Source organism: Poecilia latipinna, unplaced genomic scaffold, assembly GCF_001443285.1.
Source record: "Poecilia latipinna isolate Pla-1442-1.1 unplaced genomic scaffold, P_latipinna-1.0 Scaffold1350, whole genome shotgun sequence".
Taxonomy (NCBI): Eukaryota; Metazoa; Chordata; class Actinopteri; order Cyprinodontiformes; family Poeciliidae; genus Poecilia; species Poecilia latipinna.
In genome coordinates, this window is record NW_015113966.1 from 75877 (window position 1) to 92267 (window position 16391).

Sequence of the window (16391 nt, forward strand, 5' to 3'; positions counted from 1 at the left end):
TCTTTTTTGAATTTCTTTCAAAATGTCTGATTGTCACTTGAGAAACAGCCATTGCCATTTTTATTCCACAAAAAAGGTTTTGCTGCTGTTCCCAGGAGTTATGATTTACACCTGACGCTGCCAGCTGAGGTTCCTGGAGCCACACCTGCCTGGTGGCAGGAAGGAAAAACCTTCCTGCCACTATTAATTTATGAGAGGCATGTTGCTTTCAAAAAGAGAAATTCCTCTTTCTAGAATCCTGTTCCTCCACTCATTTTGGTGTCTTAATGAATAATTCAAAACAAAAAATCTGTGATTTGGGTTCAAAAGTTAACATTATATCTAGTGTTACTAATTAATTTTTTTTTAACCATTTTATTTTATTTATGTATTTGTTTTAGATCAACAAATACAAAAAATGTTTTCAAAAGCGATGCATAGAACTAACATCGGTATTGGTTGATATTGTTTTTTTCTTTAACGTATCGGTATCGGCCTGATAAATAAAACTGGGCCGATATTAACAACCAATATTTATTTCCATCTTGTTGCCGTTAGTTTCTGGAAGGGGAGGAGAAAGTGTTGGTCATGTGGTTTTTGTTTGGTCATGTGACAGTGATAGTGATGCAGCAAAGGATTGTGGGAAGTTTAACCGAAGCAAAGAAGCGTGACGTCAGTGGTGTGGTCGTTGAAATGGTAGGAATATGATATACAAGATATACAATATCTATAAATATTGGTAATCGGTGACGGCAGCAATATTTATATTGGATATTGATATTGGCCCAAATTTTCATATCGGTGCATCCTTAGCTTCATTAATAAAGGGGAAAACGAAATCCAAACTAATCTGGTCTTATGGGGGAAAAATTAACTGTCCATTGTATTAAATCATTTTTCAACATTTCTTCAGTAGCTGAGTTCAGTTCAGCTCTAGCAGCCACAATGAAGTCAAATTACCACCAATGGTGTTAAATCATGAAATATCCTAAACAGAACCTGACTAGTAAAATTTATGTCTGCATGTTAAAAAAAGAAATGTTTAAGTCAATTCAGCATCTGTATCGGATCAGTACCAGCCAATACTAAACCTCAGAGATCGGTATCGGTAAAAAAGTGGATCGGTGTGTCCTTAGTGAAAATCCAAATTTTTGAATTGAATTCAGCTTGAAACAAAAGGAAAAGTTCACATTCATGATTGTATATTCATATTCATCAAGACACAAAATGCTGTATGTAAACTTCTGGCATTAACGATAGATTTGAAGAAACGTCGATAAAGTTCCCAACTATTGGACGGCCTCGCTGTTAGAACAACAGTGCAAAGGCCAAACGGAGGAGTTCTGCTCCTACTGGGTAGGAATTATCTGATCTGCCTCCAACTCTGCATTAGTTATCCTCTGTGATTATTTTTGCTGGTAGTGCTGCAGTACTTGACTTCATAAAACCGAACCCAGTTTATTGCATTTTTTTGCTGCTATAAATACCACACAAGCCAACATTTTATCTGCAGCTGCTTGCTGATCATGCACACACCCACGAGTCGCAAGAAGACAAACTACATTCGCAACATTTTCTACCCAGCCAGTCTCACCATATTGAACACAGCCATCACCAGTATGAGAGCCGTGGTCGTCATGGTGAGGACCAATCGCAGCCAGGGGTTGTTAGTGACGATGATGCGAGAGGAAGCCGGGAGCCATGGCAGAGAGCAGAAGGACCCCTTCCCTCCCTGCTGTAGATCCAAGGAAACAGCAGGAGTGACTCAAAGATACAGGGGGGAAAGAAGGGAGCAGTGGACAAACTTCCAGCATATTCGTTTAAAATATCAGCAATACACACTTAAAAATTTTTTTACCTAAAAACTGAAGATGTAAAACACACAGAATGTTATTGCATAACATATAAATTAGCTTGCAATCCTGATAAAATGAGGGATATAGGTGTAGGAGCTTGTTTTAAGTCAGTAATTCCTGAATAGTGATGAAAAGGTTCTAGAAAATTATTTCATTTACAACAAGACATTTTCCCCAAGTTACAAGTGGAAAAATCTGCAAATGGAACAAGTTTTTTTTTTTTTTTGTCAATGTTAAGGAATTATTTACTTAAAATTGGCTTTTACAACTTGCTGAAAACTTACTTACGAGTTAGTTTTGTCTCATTTCAAGTGTACTAAGATATTTTCACTATAAACTAGACCAAAAACATTTTGATGTTTTGTTTTTGCAGTTTTAAGCAGAAAGTTAGGCGGTGAAAAGGGGCATTACTCCCACTGTTAAGCATGGTGGAGGATTTGTGATGCTGTGGGCCCGTTTCACTTCCAAAATCTTGTTGGAACGTATTGCAACATAAAACCTTTTTGAAATAAACATCTGATGAAGCCCGGCAGGAAACGAATAACACATCATAAATCAACTATGATTAAAAAAAGAAAAATAAATATTACTTACATAGAATAAATGCACTCAGCATAACAAGATTGGATTTTTTCAATTTTTTTTCAGTGTCAGTTTATGCTACTGTAATAAAATTACGTAACCTTAGAGAAACAGTGTCTTTAGTCAGAGGCTCCTTCACATTCACTGTAATACAGACTGCTACAGGAGATCTTACCTGTCATCACCATTTACAATAACACTGAAGAATTTTAAATCAATATAAATTACAACATTTACTTTCCCTCTGAGATCGATAAAGTATTTTTGGACTGACATAGTAATTATCTTAAAGTTTTTCGCACATCTTCACCAGGTCTGCCAATAAATGTGTCCCCACTGCAATTACTCAATTCTACCTTATTAAAAAGGTTCAATTTTTTAATTTTCTTATAAAAGTTTGGACTGAACTCCTTTTCTTCTGGATGTTGTGCTACTTTGAAATCATTTTCCTGAGTCCAGAAGTGTGACTGTTACCTATTATTGCTTGCTCTTCAACGCAGCATGTTCACACTGCATGAGCTCTAATGGCTCTCACACTTTTAAATTGGTTTCCTGGTACAGGAACGCTTTTAAACAAGAAAGGAGGAACATTAGCATCAACATTAGGATGTATCCCTTTTTTTTTTGTAAGGTCAGATATTATTTTTAATTCCCGTGAGACACCAATCCCTTTATCTTTCTGTCTTGAAAGCTGTCTCTCCAGCCGTTGACACGGTGCCTTCTCTTAGCAACGGCTCGGCTAATTTGGTCCGAAAGGACGTTTTCCGAGAAAACGCCTTTGATCGCAGCGAGCGCGTAATGAACTCTTCCACAGACGAACAGAGAATGTTCTTTAGCAATAATGTGCCTCGTTAACAGTGACGTCCGTGAAGCCGACCAGTCGCGCAGAGATAAAACATGCGCCCACTGTTTTGAGACGTGCCTCCTCGTTAGCCAACTAGCTGCTCTTTCAGCAGTGACCACGGGGTCTTTCCCTGGGAATACGCGGACTGTTAATTGATTTACAAACTCATCAAACCTGATCTTTTGTTCCCGCCTTCTGTTTCTAATTAAACAGAATACAGAGTCCGACTCCTGGGTCAGGACAGACCCAAGGTTATTGGTTATCCTCCCAGCAATTAAAACTGACCCACTTACTGGGTGATATTACTCTCCTGGGGACGAAGATGGAAATGGGCTTCTTGAGCGAGGAATCTTTTATTGATCGGCAGTGGAACCCCAAAGACAGGTAACCGTGTCAGCATGAAAATACCACCATCACTCTACTCAAGCTGGACGAGAAGCAGCTGAAGTGAAATGGGGCTTTGACGTGATTTCATTTAATACAAAAAAATATCTGTTAAATATTCAAATGTGTTTCTGAATTAGTCGCAGTAACTGTTTCAATACGAAAAATTAGGATGGTTTAGAAAATACAACTTATAAAAAAATTGCTTGTAAATATTTCATGGACCCAAGACATTTTATGTTTTATCGCAACAACTTTTTATTTTATTTTCTTAATTACAGTGGAGGGAGGTAGGCAGCAGATTATGGGTTTTGGAAAGTGTAATATTTAAGTTAAGATTATGGAACAAAGCTAAAACCATACAAGAGAGAAAAAAAGCAATCTAAACTTAGGACAAGAACAGAGAGGGAGATTACTGAGTGAGGACAAAGATGGGAGACGAGTGTGGAAAAGCTGAATAAATAAAGCTACTCAAAGTACAAAGAAAACTAAAGCAGAATTTCCTTGAATTACACAACACATTACGCATTATACTTCCAAAACTACAGGGTCACCTCTCTAAATCGTTTTATTACAGTGTTCGAATCACTTTCATGACCAAAGGTGTGTAGAGGGTTACTCTCAGGGGCGTGTTATCATGGCACTTAGTGACATTTAGAAAGTTACACTGCTTAACAGTAATAACTTGGCTTATTTAGTCTGTCATAAATGCTAAAAATCGGTTCATGTTTCTGTCATATTTTTGCCATTTTATTTGTTTCAAACTACATATTTAATTAGCAAGAAAAAAAACAGAAAAATATTTTACATTTTTAGCTCCAATCTATATTTAATTTGAAGAAAAATATTTAGCTAACAAGCTAAATAGTTTGAGGCTAATCATTTCATTGCTAGCTAAATATTTTGCTTCAAACTTTAGCTTTAAGATAAATATTTAGTTAGCAAGCTATACATTTACGTCAAACTAAATATTTACTGTCCTAACTAAATATTTTGCTTCAAACTTCAACCAAGATATTTAGCTAGTGAAATCCATATTTAACTTCAAACTAAATATGTAGCTTGCTAGCTTATTATTTTGTTTAAAGCAAAATATGTAGCTAGGAAGCTAATATTTTGAGGCTAAATATTTAGCTTGCTAACTAAATATTTAGCTTCACAGTTTAGCTGTAACCTAAATATTAAGCTAGCAAGCTGTAAATTTAGCTTCAAATGGACTACTTAGCATAAATATTTAGCTTCAAAATTACCCTTTAACCTTATTTAGCTAGCAGGCTCCATATTTAGCGTCAAACTAAATATGTTGCTGGTTAACTTAGGTTGGAGCTGAAAATGTTGCTTGAAACTAAACATTTAGTTTCCTAACTAATGGAGCTAACTCGGAATTAAACTAAGAAATTCATGTTTTAAACAGTTATTCTAAACACAAAAAATATCTATAAATTCATGAACTCATAAGAGACAAGCCTGTCAAAATTAAGCTGATGTCCTCCAGTCGTCTTTCCTTGTCTCTCACAGCAGTTACCTAAAATTGACACCGCAACTTAGAGTGACGGCCAAATAATTCATGAAAGCCCGAGGTTTCATCTCATGATAGTACAAAACTGTAACGTGTCCAGAAGCGACGATTGACTTAAAGCGTTTGAGCCGATGTGCTCAGTGATTTCCACAGTTCCAAAAAAACAGATATGGAGATTGGCAGAGAATGCATGAAATCATTTATTCATGAGACACTGCTCTTTGGGGCTCTCAGTCTCTGAATGAATACAGAGCAGATTTCTTTATATGCCACATCCAGTCGGTGGATTTCTCACACGTTCAGTAAATCTTTAAATGTGTTCAGGTGGGAGCGATAAAGATATCACGCACATAAACTAACACTATGCGAATCCACATTTACAGAATGAGAAGAGAAACCGTAAACATCCGACGCAAACAGTGGCATATGAATTTCCTCTGACTGTCTGCACACTTGTAAAATAATGTAGCTAACAGAACAGAAGATTAAATGCGTAGAGCTAAATTTAAAATATAGCTTTGAACACTTTATGTAAGAGCAGTTGACTTTTTGTGAAGAGAGTGATTTGCATCCATCCCCCTCTACTAGACAAACCACTGCTTTTAGAAGACACATTGACTGGTTTAAATCAAAGACCAGTCAAAGTCCAGACCTACATCCAACTTACAGTCTGTGGCAAAATTTAAAAAGCGTGTTGTGAAAGGTCCCTGAAATCTGGGTGTGGACTGAAACCTGAACCTTTAGAGAAACATAAAGACAGTAATAAAGTCAGCCTTTTACCACCTAAAGAACAATTCCATGCTTACACTGGCTCCCTGTAGCTCAGAGAACAGACTTTAAAATACTGCTGTTAGTTTATAAATCATAGTTTAGCACCACAACACATTAAAGATCTGCTGTTGTATCGACCTTTCAGATCTCTCAGGTCTCCTGGTTTTGGTTCTGCTCTACATCCCCAGAACCAGAACCAAACATAGAGAAGCAGCATTCAGCTTCTATGCACCACAAATCTGGAACAAACTTCCAGAAAACTGCAAAGATGCAGAAACACTGAGTTCCTTTAAATCAAGACTAAAAATCCACCTTTATAGAGCTGCCGTTGATTAGTAGCACCTGGAACATTGATCAATATATTAGAAATATATTTGCTTGATGATTTTTATGAAGGTTTTTGAGAAATGTCTATCGCCGTTTCATAATTAGTTACTGTATAATGTTCTACAGTGAAAAGCACTTTGAACTGCCTTGTCGCTGAAATGTGCAATACAAATAAACTTGATTAATTAAAATAAATGGGAACACAAAGTCCTCGATTATGTTGAAATACAATGATGTGTGTGAGTTGTAAAGACCATTTTCCTAGAATATGCTACTTTATGGGGACCAACTGCTTTAAGTGGTGTTGTGAGTTGAGTTTTGGTTACGTTTAGGGTTTAGGATCAGGCATGCCCTGGTAATGGTTACCAGGGTAACCATCAGCGTCAGGCTAGATAAACGAATGGAAGTCGATGTAAAGTCCTGGTAAAGATAGTGGAAGATGACATGTAAGAGGGTGTGTGTGTGTGTGTGTGTATGTAGTCAGACAAAGACCAAGCAAACCCACCAGAATGTGACCAGCGAAGCAAAGGAGGAGGATCAAAGCCAGCAGCAGGAACGTCAGGCCGAACGAGATCCCCAGCACAGTAGTTCTGCAACATAAACACACTCAGCAGAGCCATCCAGGGCCGCATAACCGTGATGAAGTTTCCACTGCTCTGTGTCAGAGCTGCAATCCATTCACAGTAATGGGACGTAACAGGAGATTTTAGGGCATCTCCGGAAACAAAGCCTTCAATTCGGACATTTGTCTTAAGCATAAATACCGCTTGGCAGAAAATTAAATACAACTGCCATAAAACAGATGAGGTAACGTCTCGACATTGTGGAGCAATGTAGTGGTGAGTGGCGTGGGGAGAGAGACAAAAATTAGAAAATCAATGGCCTCTCAGAAGCGGAATTACACCTTTGGCTCAGAGAAGCGGTAAATTAGCATGACCGCGGATTTCTCTCCTCGCCGTGGAAGCGACGCCACGCTTTTGATTCACCTGATCTATAATCACTGGCAGACACGGTGCCCTTTCATCTCCATCGGCTTTTTAAACATTCTGCCTCTTGCTCCCCTGCCTCTTTCATTTCAGCCGGGTCCCCGTTGATGAGACAGCTGGCGTCAAATGGCTTTTGCGCATCAGCGTGCCACCGCAGCTGGAGGCGGCCGACGCTGCCGGCAGAGTGTGCCGTGCGAGTCGAGTGAAAGGAACCAAAGACTTACTTGGGCAAGACGAGGATCTGCACCACGAATATACAGCAGAATATGAGGCAGGCGCAGGTGACGTAGTACTTGAAGGCGGGTAAGGTGGTGGATCTGTACTGTTGAGAGAAGAGAAGTATGAGAAAGATGGTTCCGGGGTAAAGCAGAATGCTGCAAAGCGTAATGAAATATGAGCGCAAGATCACAACCAGAAGGAATAAACAGAGGCTATTTTGTTGGGATTTTATGTAGACCAACAGATCAGTTGATACATAAAATCCTATACAAAAGTCACTTAATTAGTAACCAGAGTCCTGCTGGTTGTAACTCAATCTCAGTTTCAATCCAGCTGGTTTGTAAAGATCTTGGAGGCTCTTTACTGTGTTTTCACACCTGATCGTCCAATAGACTTGGTTCAATTTGGGACCAAAATTGCAACATTTGTTACATTTTCATCTGCTGCGGTTCGCTGTGTAAAACAAGCCAAACCCTTTGAAAAGTCTGTTCACTCCCCTCGCCTGTGGGGGCGCTAAACCAAGGACTGCTGAAGGAAATGATATGGAAACATCAGAAGAAGAAAAGGGTGCAGCTTCCTCCTTTGACAGATGTAAACAAAAAAGAAGTAGCATCAGCTTACAGCGTTTGTCGGTTTTCTCTCATGTTATTGGTAACAGATTTCACGCTACTTCTCCCGTTAGTTTTAGACAACTATTTGTTTTGGTTGTATTTACCCAGAATGCCCTGCGTTATAGCTCATGTCCTGCTTTTGGAGCGGTCCGAATTTCAATCATATATGCTTTCAAACTGCGCCAGAGTTCACTTCAACTGAACCAAAACGTAGGTTTTTAAGTGGACTAAAGTTTGATCCAAATCAAGTGTTTGATTGCACATTCACACCTCCCCAAATGAACCAGACCTTCCAGGCAAATGAACTAGAGTTTGATTAAAGCGGACTAAACAAAGCTGGTGTGAATACACTCTTACAGAACATGGTAGATAGGTTAAGAACTTTAAAGCGGTATTATTACAAAACCTGTTCAAACCATCCGTGGTAATTCTGGAGCAGGTGATAATGCTTCTTTGTGCACTGAGGATGCAGCGATCTTTCACCAAAATATCTCTCCAGTTCAGCATCAGACTGATGCATGTGGTTTGAAACATCGTCCAGCAGTGATGCTATTTTTGGCAGAAATCTTAAATCTAACACTTTCACCTATTGACTCAGGAAAAAAGTTTGTTTCCTCCCACTTCACAATTACAGTCTACTTTATGCTGGTCTCACAAATAAAATCCCACAAACTAACGTTTCATTTTGTGAATGTAACACAGTAAAGTGTGAAAAAGTTCAAGAGGTTTTAATACTTTAGCAAAGGCAATGTGGCCATTTTTTCGAAATGCGTCTAAAATTCAACAAAAGAGAAGCAGACACGACCTGAAATGTTTACCGGAACAACAGCAACAACTTCAGGATAAAGTTTCAAAGTGGGAAGACAAAGTTGATCAGAGACTTTGACAAGCCTGCAGAGTCTCTGTGACAAACTGTCTGTTTTATTCCACATTATTCCATTGATTTGTTTCCCCGGTGGATGGAGCTGTCTGCGGTTGTGTGTGCTTTCGCCTACCTCCTTCTCCAGCGCTTTGTTGTGAAAGAACAATGAGATCCTCTGGATGTCCTCAGACTTCAGCCACTGTCTGGAAACACAATGGGAGCAGACAGACCACAGGACGACGAGTCATTCCTCCTGATGCCTTATTTACCAGCTGAGATGCTGCAGGTGGTGGGGCTTTCACCTTGATTTGGTCTCAGGAGGAACTAACAAACGAGTTTGGTAACTTTCCTCAGGAGAGGATAGGTGATAACAGTTGATGTTGAGACGGAAATCGCGGTGCCTCATGTGATTCCTGCACATAACTACACTGGTCAGATGCATTATTCTAAAAGATTTCTAGGAATTTCTCTTTGTGTTGCCTAAAATATCTCCGTACCCATCATTGTTCATCTGGTGATGTATTGAAACCTCCCTCCAAACCAGACTGTACACTGCAAAAACACAAAATCTTACCAAGTAATTTCTTCCAGTTTCTAGTGCAAATATCCTAGTTCACTTGAAATAAGACAAAACTAACTTATAAGTAAATATTCAGCAATATATGGGAGCTTGTTTTAAGTCAATAATTCGTTAATTTTGATGAAAAAGTACTAAATCTTTTGGCAGATTATTTCACTTATAACATGGGAAAAATGTCTTGTTATAAGTGAAATGATCAGACAATGGAACTAGTACTTTCTTATCAATATCAAGGAATTATTTACTAAAAACAATCTCCTATTTATTGCTGAAAAGTTACTTGTATGTTAGCTTTGCTGTTTTTTTATTTTCAATTGAACGAAGACATTAGAACTAGAAACTGGAGAAAATTACTTGGTAAGATTTTGTGTTTTTGCAGTGTGGAGGTTCAGAATAAAGCATAAGTGTGTAAAGTAACATCCACTCTCTACCAGCTACACACCCAGTGCTAAATAGTTAATTTTCTCCAGAAAGTTACATTTGTGTGGTCCAACACATGTCTTAAGATGTCTTTTGCTTTTTTGCTGTTTGCAGATTAATTAGTTTCAGTTTCTGCCTGAACACATTTTGAATGAGAGGAAAACTTGGACTTGACAACATGAAAAGCTTTTCTGTTCAGAAAGAGATACTGACTTTCAGCTTCCTTTGCATTTATTTTTTATCTGTATTTTTATATAATTTATCTTTCATAAACAGGAGGGTTTCTCAGCAGACATTGAGCTTACTTCTGTGAGTTGATGCCATCGATGGTGCGAATCATTCGCTCGTTGAGTTCTTCTTCAAATCTTTTTCTCTGAGATTTGGATCTTCAGTTAAAGGAAAAGAAGAATATGATTAAGAGCAGAAGAAAAGGATAAGAAATGTCAACAAACTTCAGTGTATTTCATGGGGTTTTTATATGATTGACCAACAATTTTTCAAATTAAACCCTTTGAAAAACTACTACTTCTATTGGCAGATTATTTCAATCTATTATAACATGGGAAAAATGTTATAAGTGAAACAATCTTCCAGTGGAATTAGCACTTTTTCATCAATATTAAGTAATTATTGACTTTAAATGAGCTCCTATATTTTGCAGAAAAGTTACTTGTGAGTTTGCTTGTTTTATTTTGAATGTACTAAGATATATGAACTAGAAACTCGACCAAAAATACTTGGTAAGATTTTGAGTTTCTGCAGTTTCTCCACGAATGCAATCTGCACTATTAGTGCTGATTTAATCGCAGTCACAATGAAAACACATTTAATTTGGTGTTTTAGAAGCGGAAACTCCAAACTGCTGCATGTGCCTTGACCAGGAGTGACAGCTGTCTCACCTTTCTCTTCTTTGAAAGTAGTACTGCCCCATAGGAACGTCCTGGAACATGAAACGCATTCACTGTGAGCGCCGACCCTCTGTGTGCAGGTGAGGCAGAGAATAAGCAGACACAGGTCACTCACTGTAGTGTTGATCTTGCCGTTGTCCGCCGTCATGCTGTCTCGGTGATGGAGGTTGGCGAAGGGCTTGGCCGCACCCCAGGACTCCAGGTAGCGGGTCATCCGGACGGACGCCCTCATCTTCCCCCCGTCCAGAGACGGTCGGGAGCGCACGCCCAGCAGCGGGCTGTGCCTCTCCATCTGAGGACAACATTTGGAAAACAGAGAGGAAACCCGACAGGTGAAAATGCACCGATTCTGTGGGCGTAAAAGCGAGATGGACAGTGAGCCGGAGGGGGTGGGGTTGCTGGGGACGTTTGACAGCCTTCCACACTTTCCACTCGCCTGTCAGTGTTTTTGAGCAACTTGAAACACTATTTTTTCAGCGGCGGATGACGCAGCGGCCGGCGTTTATTTTAGCGACGAGTGTTTTTCTGCCACTCGAGTTGAATCGGTGGAGGATTAAGAGCCGCACCTCGGGCAATGTGTTTTAATTGCTCGCAAACCACACACACACACACACACACACACACACGCACACACGCACACACATGCACACACGCACACACGCACACACGCAAAAAAAAGTCTGGCTGAGGCTATTTTCAGCTCTAACAGTGATGTTTAATGACAGTGACAGCAGAGATGACACCTTCTGTGGTACAGGCACCATGTTTGGACTGGGCTCAATGAAAATGTCAGAGAGCACCTGCAGCCTTGTCTTGATACTTATTAGAATATTGAAAAAAAAAAAAAAAAAAGAAGAAAAAGCTCAGCGGACATGTGCAAAAATCTATTAATTACAGTGACAACATTTTGGTGTAGGAGGAGGAAAAGATAAACATAAGCCGTGTAAATATACTGAATGCATCAGATTAAATAGAGGGTGAACAGAGACCGCCTGAAGGAGGCAAAAAGGTTTTCCTGCTCATTATTTAGAGTGAGAGAGGGAGAGAAAGAGAGAGAAAGAAAGTGTGCGGTTTGGCCAATTTATGCTCTGGTTAAAGCTCAATTTTTTTTTGTCTGTTGCCAAGCCAAACAATCTGAGCACACTCTGGATGTCAGGAGAATTATTATTATTTTTTTTTTAAAAAGCGATGTTCTTCACGGATGGTTCACAGAAGAGTCAGGTCCTTTAAATATCCCCAATCAGACCTTAATGTCCTGTTTTGTCAGGAGGAGCTGCACAATGTCACAATCCTCTCATACGCCCGCAGCGGAGAGCGTGCTCGTAAACATAATCCTCTCTGAGCCGAGAGACTGACCAAACACCTGCCAACATTTGATAACATTTAGTCACTGCTACACTCCATTATTTTTCCACTACTTGACAATGTCGGTGTTTATTAGCGGCGCGTCCGGGAGCAGGAGGAAGGGTGGAGATGATTTGTCTGTGGGTTTGTTTTTTCTGGGTTAACCTTGACGAGGGTGTCCAAATGGACGGAGGGAGATTGTTTTTTTTGGCTGTTTTGTCTCGTTATAATTACCCGAAACCGGATAATTACAGCGCGTTGTAAAAAGTTTTCCACATTTTATCACATCACAGCCATTTCATCTGTTTTATTGGGCTTTTATGTGACCTTTTTTTTTTATTATTAAAAAACAAAAAAGGTTTTGCCCCGGAGTGAGAAAATATTAATTGCCTAGAGGTTTAATTTAATTGCCTTAAAGGTTTTTAAATATACCCAAAAGATGAGTAATTTCAAAAAATAAAAATATTCAACTAAAATGTATTTTTATATGTCTGCTTAGATCTGAGAAGGACACCAGCTGAATGAGTCCGTCTCATAATTATGGAAAATGAAATCACTTACAAAAATAAAGCCCCTGGTTTTGGATTGATCCAAAGTATCGATACCAAGTCGGAATCGGATCGATATCAGCTCATCAATACTTTAGTTTCAGATTCAGTCTTGAAATTTTATTTTATTTTTGTACTGTGGTGCCTCAACTGCACCTCAAAAAAGATTTTGTTTCGATTTGCTCTCAAATTATATATTTGTTTTTGTATTTTGGTTGTCCTAGAAGTTATTTCCGATAAACGATAATATTGTTGTTTAGCTACCATTTTCAAGAAATATAATGGAAATGACACAATAAAGCAAGACCACATTATCAAAGATCAATAAATTACAAATTCTAATGAACATTTAACACTGGAAGACATTTTAAATATCCAAAATAAATAAACAAAACAACAGAAACAACAAATAAAATCAGTTTTTAAGTCTTTGGAAACAAAATTGTCCTTAAACAAAAAACGGCTCACTGAGACCAAAACACCAGACTGAAAACTTTTATCGTCCAGTTTGTGGTAGAAAAAGAGAGAAATTATAAATCACCCAAATAGAAACGACTGAGCTCTTTTTAACTTATGATGTGATTAATTGATTTATCGTTTATTGAGACCAGTTCTTTTTGTCTATTTGATAAAAAAATCTTTCATAATTGTTTTTTAAATGTTTTAGTGAAGTGGGTCAAAGCCACAAGGTTGAAGTTTGCTGAGATAAACCAACAGAAAGTAGTTCAGGAAATTATGAAAGTTTTTTTTTATTATTAAACTGAAATATATGGAGTGCATCAGGGTTGTGGTGATTTTTGACTGCATGAAGCAATACTTTTTCCAATTCTGAGACTTTTTTTTATATTGGCCCTAATCATCTTTTGTATTTAAGTGCAACGAGGTAGTTAGTTATTTTTGTTCCCTCAACTGCAAATAATTAGACTTCCAGTCATTTGTATTCATTGTTAAAGGTTGTGACAGTGGTAGGTGAGTTTCCATGCGGCGGCGTCTCACCTTGGGGTTGATGACCAGGTAGGTGACCACGCTGTGTTCCTTCAGGTAGGAATCTCTGCTCTGTCCGTCTCCGGGCTCCACCTTGTACGAGCCTTTCAGATGCTCCAGCGTCACCGAGGAGATGTGGACCCGCCTGGAGATGAACGAGCAGACACATAATGAGAGGCGAAGTACCTGCGTCACAGCGCTGTTGACAGCTTTTATAAAAAACAAAACAAAACAAAAAAGCAGGTTATTTGCTTGCCGGCTTTCGAACCACTCCCACCTGCAGTTCTCCCTTTTCATCTCGGTTTGTTACCTTCGCGCGCACAGTTAGGAGAAGATGGAAATACATTTTGTTTTTACTTTTTCAGTCGATGTGGGCCTTTTTTATATTATTATTATTATTTTTTATTATCATAAAAAAATGTTGCATTTAAAGGCGGCTGTTTTTTCGAGCCGCCTTTAAATGCAATATGAGCGCTATGACACTTGCGCTGGGTTTACACCTGTGCGGCAGTGAAGGAGACCTGCTGCTGCTGTGCGGAGCTACGCAGGTTTGTGTTAGAATCACGGCAGCAAACCAGCAAAACGCAAAGAACTTTTCACAGTTTTTCCCTCCAAACTAACCAACTGAGTTGAGTAAAGCTGTTGGTGCAGGTAATGTTAGCTAAAGGATGACTAGCTAATATCAATACAGAACCTTAAGCTTAACAAGTACCTTGTGGGCTACCGATGTTGTTGTCTATGTTCAGCTACGATTCATTTTGCCCCCCAAAAAGTCGATTCCCCCGTTCTTACAGACAGGGAGTCCCCCCCCACCGACACACACACCTACACACACACACACACACACACACACGCATCGTTCAACTAGACAGCCATTTGTAATCCATGGGGGGGGCAGAAAATGTTTGGGAACCACTGTCTTAGCAGGAGACAAACCATTAGCAGCCCGGTGAGACAACACTGCGGTACCAGAGAGCTTATTTTCAGAGGAGCGTATACTGACCCATCGGCCAATTTTCAGAGCTTGTTACAGCGCCAGGCAGGCAGACCTAATGGCGACATAACTAATGCAGAGCTGCTTAGTCAACTGAGGTAGCTATAATTTACTAAAATGCTATAATAGGTGTAATTATAACAGACTTGTCTCATGTTCCAAGTCTCACTGAAAGTGCATTTGTCCTTTAGGGGCCACCGTAATGGTTGCACAGTAATTACCAACAAACACTGCTGTGAAATTGCTGCTTCCGTTTGAGGAATCTCACCCCGGCACTCCTCCCGCCTCCATGTGATTGGCCAGCGTGACGTCGTGCGACCACACGTCGTACTGCCACTTGCGGAGGCCAATCACGCCGCAGAGGACATTCCCGGAATGGACGCCGACGCGCATGTTGATGTCCACCCCGGTGGCGTCACGGACCTTCCTGTGGACGGGGAGAGACAGAGCAGAAACAGACCTCTGACCTCTGTTTTCACCGGAGGGTGACATACAAGGAGAGGACAAGTCGTGTGTTCGAGACCTCTTCATGTTGCAACCACAGATTTCAGTGTATTTTGTTAGAACTTTAGTGTTGAACGTCTCTCAGCGGTCGGCTCAGTTCGTCTTCTAAGACATCGAAGACGATATGGTCGGCCACCTAAACTGCCAGGATCGTATTAATTAGAGATAAACCAAAAGGATTATGGGAGTTCTGGAGTAGAGTTTAGATGGAACCTGAAAAATTCAACCCATTGGCATTGGCCGGTCGGTCCAGAATCGACTCCCAATCTCGCAATGTGATCAATGTGATCAAACCCAACATTTTATTTTAACAAAGATTTTACCGCTTTCGGTTTCAGACCAACGCTTAAGCTAGCGGTGTAACTTCTCCCGTTTTCAGCTTTTGTTTAACGCCTCTCAGCTCCGTCTTGTTGCTTGTTGTAACCGCAGGGTGAGTCAGATGCAAATCATCTGGGATGTGATTGATGGGATCCAATCTCAAGTGGAGTAAGCACTGATTGGCTACGGCGTAACAAGAGCGACTCGCTTACAAGGATTCGACCTGCGTCTCGTATAAACTTCTCCAATCTTTTTCTGGCTGTTCCTCCTCTTTTTGAGTCTGGAAAAAAGCCACAGGCTGTTCATTGTAGCTTCGATGTCCTCCATCGTTGCGTTGTGTTCCGCTTGTGTCACAAGTTTAGTTTATGGGACAGCATGCGTAAGAATTAATAAAAGATGCTTTACGCCAGAATTAATTCAAGCTACTTTTCACCTGTAGATCGCATCTTCAGACTGTAGAAACGCGTTACTATGGCAACCCCACACACTGAAGTTGATAATCAATTGCAATGGAGAAACCTTTAAACCGTGTAGATTATAGCTGAGTCAGGTCGAATTGTATAGTGAAAAGGGGATTATTAGTTGTGTGCTTAAACATCCAGCAAAAGCAACAATGGAATACAATCCACTTCACAGACCCCAATATTTTGGTCTGACAAATAAAGTCCAGATACATTACAGTGAAGTGTGTGGCTGCAACAAAAAAGTTCAGGGTGTGTGAACGCTTTTGCAAGGTTTTGAAAGTACTTCTGATGAAAAAAAAAAAAAAAAAAAAAAAAAAAAAAAAAAAAAGAAGAGGCCAAAAGAAACCGGATTTTTAGAACCCCACAAACAAAAATTTTTTTTTGCCC

The 16391-nt window shown here is 39.6% G+C and overlaps 1 protein-coding gene across 2 annotated transcripts in view; it reads right to left on the reverse strand.

Moving 5' to 3' along the window:
- adcy2b (adenylate cyclase 2b (brain)) overlaps positions 1 to 16391 on the reverse strand; it is a 70362-nt gene that overhangs the window by 15997 nt on the left and 37974 nt on the right. The window contains exons 8-16 of one of the 2 annotated variants that reach the window (XM_015056035.1): positions 14987 to 15145; positions 13737 to 13869; positions 10964 to 11140; positions 10840 to 10880; positions 10246 to 10326; positions 9074 to 9143; positions 7473 to 7570; positions 6768 to 6852; positions 1574 to 1711 (exon numbers count right to left, since the gene is read on the reverse strand). In XM_015056035.1, coding sequence (XP_014911521.1) covers positions 1574 to 1711; positions 6768 to 6852; positions 7473 to 7570; positions 9074 to 9143; positions 10246 to 10326; positions 10840 to 10880; positions 10964 to 11140; positions 13737 to 13869; positions 14987 to 15145 — 982 coding nt within the window. Of the gene's footprint in view, positions 1 to 1573; positions 1715 to 6767; positions 6853 to 7472; positions 7571 to 9073; positions 9144 to 10245; positions 10327 to 10839; positions 10881 to 10963; positions 11141 to 13736; positions 13870 to 14986; positions 15146 to 16391 lie in introns of both variants that reach the window. The other variant, XM_015056034.1, reaches the window with a different exon arrangement.